General features: G+C 46.4%; 1 protein-coding gene across 1 annotated transcript; it reads left to right on the top strand.

Annotated features, from left to right (window-relative positions):
• The first annotated feature begins 3,181 nt into the window (after nt 1-3,181).
• Nucleotides 3,182-3,856, top strand: LOC138920508 (tigger transposable element-derived protein 1-like). The gene has a single exon (XM_070249161.1). It carries the CDS (start codon nt 3,182-3,184, stop codon nt 3,854-3,856), a length of 675 nt encoding a protein of 224 aa, XP_070105262.1.
• The last annotated feature ends 560 nt before the right edge of the window (nt 3,857-4,416 follow it).

Here is a 4,416-nt window from a genome sequence, read left to right as displayed (position 1 = left end):
CCGCACCGGGAGGGGCGTCCTCTCCCTGCAGCTGCAGGAGGAGGAAAGTGACGGTCCTCTCGCATTTCTCAGGTGAGACACAGGGAGGCAGGCCCTTCGTGGGGGAGCAGCTGCAACCTCCGAAGTGTCCTTGAGATCGCATAATAAACGTAAACATGCTTCAAGTTCCCGGAGAACGTCCGCCAGGGCTGAGTTTTTAAACGTTAGTTCTTGGAGGCAGAGGCGGCGTTGGAGTCGCCCCCGCTTGACCCTCATTGTCCAGCGTGCACGCCGGGCGCGAACAGAGTCCCGTTTCGGCGAGGCGCGCGCGGAGCCCAGTGCAGCGGGGGACACGAGCTGACGTCCCCCCGCGCCTCCCGCCGAGCCTCGCCTGGGAAAGCCCTTCTGTCCTGCCCACAGCCGGTGCCCACTGTTTCGGTTCTGTTTCCATGCAACAATCGCCAAAACTGTGCTTGTGTGTGCATACAGAAAGAAAATAATAGGGATTAGTTAAAAAGAGAAAAAGGGACTTGTGAAATTTTAATTCTTGTCTTTAGTTTTACAGGAAATTGAGCCATTCTCCTGGGAGAATTAAAATCAGGCAAGTCTGCTTCACACCCCGCGTGCGCAGCCCCCCGAGCCGGCGCGGGCAGCCCTCCCGGGAGCACGGCGGGCCGTCACTCGCAAGCCCTCCGGCGGGCTGGCCCTGCCACCGGACACCTCGCTGTGACGGCGTCCGCGCCCCGCGACTAAGCCGCTATGCGGGCTCCTTCCCAGAGGCTGACGTTTATGCTCCAGACCCACGCAACAGGGAAGAAGGAGTGATTGTGGGATATTTTTATTTCAAATGATTACTGAAAGGACAAGGATTCGTCCACGTCGGATCTAGAGAAGACCTTCAAGTGATGCTCAAATCTAGCTCCATCTTCTTGTGTACAAAATCCCGGTCAGGAAACTGACAGCTCCATGCAGAGATCAATCGCCACGAATGCGCACGGCTCCTAAGAGAAAGAGAAGGCTGCCCGCAGCAAAACTGCTGCCAGATTCAAGAATGTTCTCTCCTAACGCGGCCTCAAGGAACCCAATCACATTTATGCAAATTTTTGCTTCTCAGCTCTTTCCTAGGCAGCAAAGTTGCCCCTCACATATAACACCCACTGAGGTAGTATGAATGTGGATTTCTCTACAAGCACACTCCGTTGGTTTAGCACTATCAACTGAATCTTTGTATAAATATGTACAAATATATTTGCATTGACTGGTACAGGGACTAATCCTATTTATTTTTGGAAGTACTCCCTGGTCTTCTGCCACAGAGAAATATCCACTTTTTTTTTTTTTTTTTTTTTTGGTAAGGAAGATTGGCCCTGAGCTAACATCTGTTGCCACTCTTCCTCTATTTTGTATGTGAGATGCCACCACAGCATGACCTGATGTGTGGTGTGTATGTCCACATCTGGGATCTGAACCTGCAAACCCTGGGCGTCTGAAGCAGAGCGTGAATTTAACCACCGTACCACTGGGCCAGCCCCTATCCACTTTTTATTTTAACATCTAGTTTAACATCTAGAGCATGCATGGACCCCTTTGTACTCGGGCTCCAAAAGCTGTTTGTTCCCCAAACCAGAAGATATTCCCTTCAAGGAGAGGAATCGACCCCTGGTGAAACAATGTTTCCCAGCATTCTTTCAACGCGGAAGTTCCATTTGTTTTTCTTGCTAGAGCGTCTGCAGCCCCAACAGCGGTGTGATCGCATCTTCGATGCGAGGCCCGAGGCCTAGGCCTGCGTGCTTTCAGGGGCCAGCAAAATTGTTTAAGGGCTGAGAAAATCTATCAGCTCCAAAAATTTCTTAAGTTCCAAAACTAAAATTAGTAAATTTGATTAAATGCTTACAAAATGTGACATACCAACTAGTCACACACAATTCAACTCTTAAGTAGTTATATATAAACTACATTTAATGTGGGATGTGGGTTCATTTTAATATTTCCTATGAGAAGAGACGGGGCCTCTTCAAACAAGAGTTAAAGAGCCACTTTTTGTGGCGTTGGCCTCTCTCAAACGCTCTCCGCGCCCCCTGCCGTGGTCGTCTGGGTCTGGCCATTACTCTCGAGAGACAGACAGTCCTGTACGCTGGCCTGGTGCTTGGTAAAGTTGACACGTACTCCCATTCAACTCATCCAATCCTTCCAACAGCAAATTAAGACAGACTGAATTAGAACTTTTGGATAAGGTGGTTTTTCTGCTTTTTCCTTTTTTTTTTTACCAAAGAACAAAATACTACAAATTCTGAAGCAAAAAAAAAAAAATCAGAATAAAAACAGATTAACAAGCACAGTTCAGACGAAAACAAACTCCTAATTTGAAATGGCATATGTCGACTTTGATGAGGGACAATGCAGAGCATGTGGCTCCAGAATCAGATACTCTGAATAGGAGCTGTGTGACCTGGGACAAGTTCCTTGATTTCTCTGTGCATCTGTATCCTCAACTGTAAAATGGGGATAAAACAGTCCTTACCTCACAGGGTTGTTGTGATATTTAAATGAGGTCGTATACGTATGAAATACTTAGAATAGTGCTTAGCACACAGTAAGAGCTCAGTGAATACTAGCAATCAATTATTATTCAATCAAACTATATCAATCTTTGATTCTCAGAAATATGGTCAGGTGCCGCATGATGACATTTCGGTCAACAAGGAACTGCATTCGCAATGGTGGTCCCTTAAGATTATAACGGAGCTGGAAAAGCTCTATCCCCTAGTGACATTGTAGCAGTCATGACGTTGTAGCACAACACATTACTCATGTGTTGTGGTGATGCTGTGTAAACACACTGACTGCACTGCCAGTCGTATAACAGGAGAGCACATACAATTATGTACAGTACATTATACTTGATAATGATAATAAATGACTGTTACTAATTTATGTAGTTACTATACTATTTATCGTTATTTTAGAGCATACCCTTTCTACTTACAAAAAAATGTTTACTGTGAAACAGTACGCCGTGTTACACCATCAGCAGCCTCACACATCTCATGTCTTCCGTGTCTCTTGATTGCATCATTTCCTCTTGTGCCTGATTTAATCCCATGTTGTTTTGTTCGTCATGGCCCCTAAGCATACAGAATCCACTGTCAATGCTGCCATTAAGAGCCCAAGTTGAGTGATTGACCTGGGAAAAAAATTAAAAATGATTAAGGACTATGAAGGTGGAAAATCAGTGATGGTTATTGCTCACCAGTGGGGCACATCCTATTCCACCATAGCTCCGATCTTGAAGATCAAGAACAAAGTGACAGAAGCTGTTAAAGGATCTGCTTCACTGAAGGCAACAAGACTAACGAAAATTCAAGAAGGGCCTGTATCAGACATGCAGAAACTTCTAATGACCCAGATTGAAGACCAGACACAGAAGCGTGTCCCTCTCAGCACCATGACAATCATGGCCAAAGCTAGAAGTCTGTTTGTGATGTTGAAAGAAAAGGGTGGGCCCAACTATGATGTTGAATTTACTGCTGCCTCTGGGTGGTTTAAACGATTCAAGAATTGTTATTCATTACTTCATGTGAAAGAGAGGGGTGAGTCTGCGAGTGCTCACGTGAAGGCAGCTGAAGAATTTGGGGATAAGCTGATTGTGCAGGAAAATTACTTGCCAGAGCGAATGTTCACCACGGGTGAAACCTCATTTTGGAAACAGATGCATGAAAGAGCTTTCATCCATGAGGAGGCCACGTCAATGCCAAGCTTCAAGGCTATTAAGGACAGGATAACAGTCCTGCTTGGGGGCAATGTTGCAGGCTATGAATTAAAACCCTTTGTGGTCTGGCACAGGGAGAACCCCCAGGACCTTCAAGCACATCAGTAAGCACGCACTGCCAGTGTACTACAGGAGCAATAAGAAGTCACGCATGACCCAGCTCCTCTTCCAAGCTGCCCTCCTGAGTTGCTCTGCCAGTGAAACGGGAAAGTACTGTTTGGAGAATTACCTTTCAAGATTTTGCTTACTATTGGTAATGTTGCCAGACATTTTCCTCTTATTGGTGATCTTCACCCCAATATCAAAGCTATGTTTCTCCCTCCAAACACCACCTCTTTGATCCAACCAATGGATCAAAAAGTTTCAACAGCTTTTAAAGCCTGCTACCTGAGGGGGACCTTCGCCCAGGCTATTGCTGCAACTGAGGAAGACACTGATGCAATTCTGGAAGGATTACAACATCTGTAACTGCATCAAGAACCTCGCTTGGGCTTGGGGAGATGTCACCAAGGAGTGTATGAATGGGATCTGGAAGAGACACTCAAGAGGTTCGTCCGTGACTTCAGAGGGTCTGCCAAGGATGAGGAGGCTGCAGAATCATCAAGGCTGTGGTAGAGGTGGGGAGCAACCTTGACCAGGGTGTGGCTGAGGATGACGCTGAGGAGCTC

The sequence above is a fragment of the Equus caballus genome, chromosome 24, assembly GCF_041296265.1.
Source record: "Equus caballus isolate H_3958 breed thoroughbred chromosome 24, TB-T2T, whole genome shotgun sequence".
NCBI lineage: Eukaryota > Metazoa > Chordata > Mammalia > Perissodactyla > Equidae > Equus > Equus caballus.
Note: the sequence above shows the minus strand (reverse complement) of the source record. Positions and strands in the feature narration are given on the sequence as shown.

Bases quoted from the DNA above. Each gene is read 5' to 3' on its own strand.
- LOC138920508 (XM_070249161.1), top strand. From the start codon at position 3,182: ATGATTAAGGACTATGAAGGTGGAAAATCAGTGATGGTTATTGCTCAC.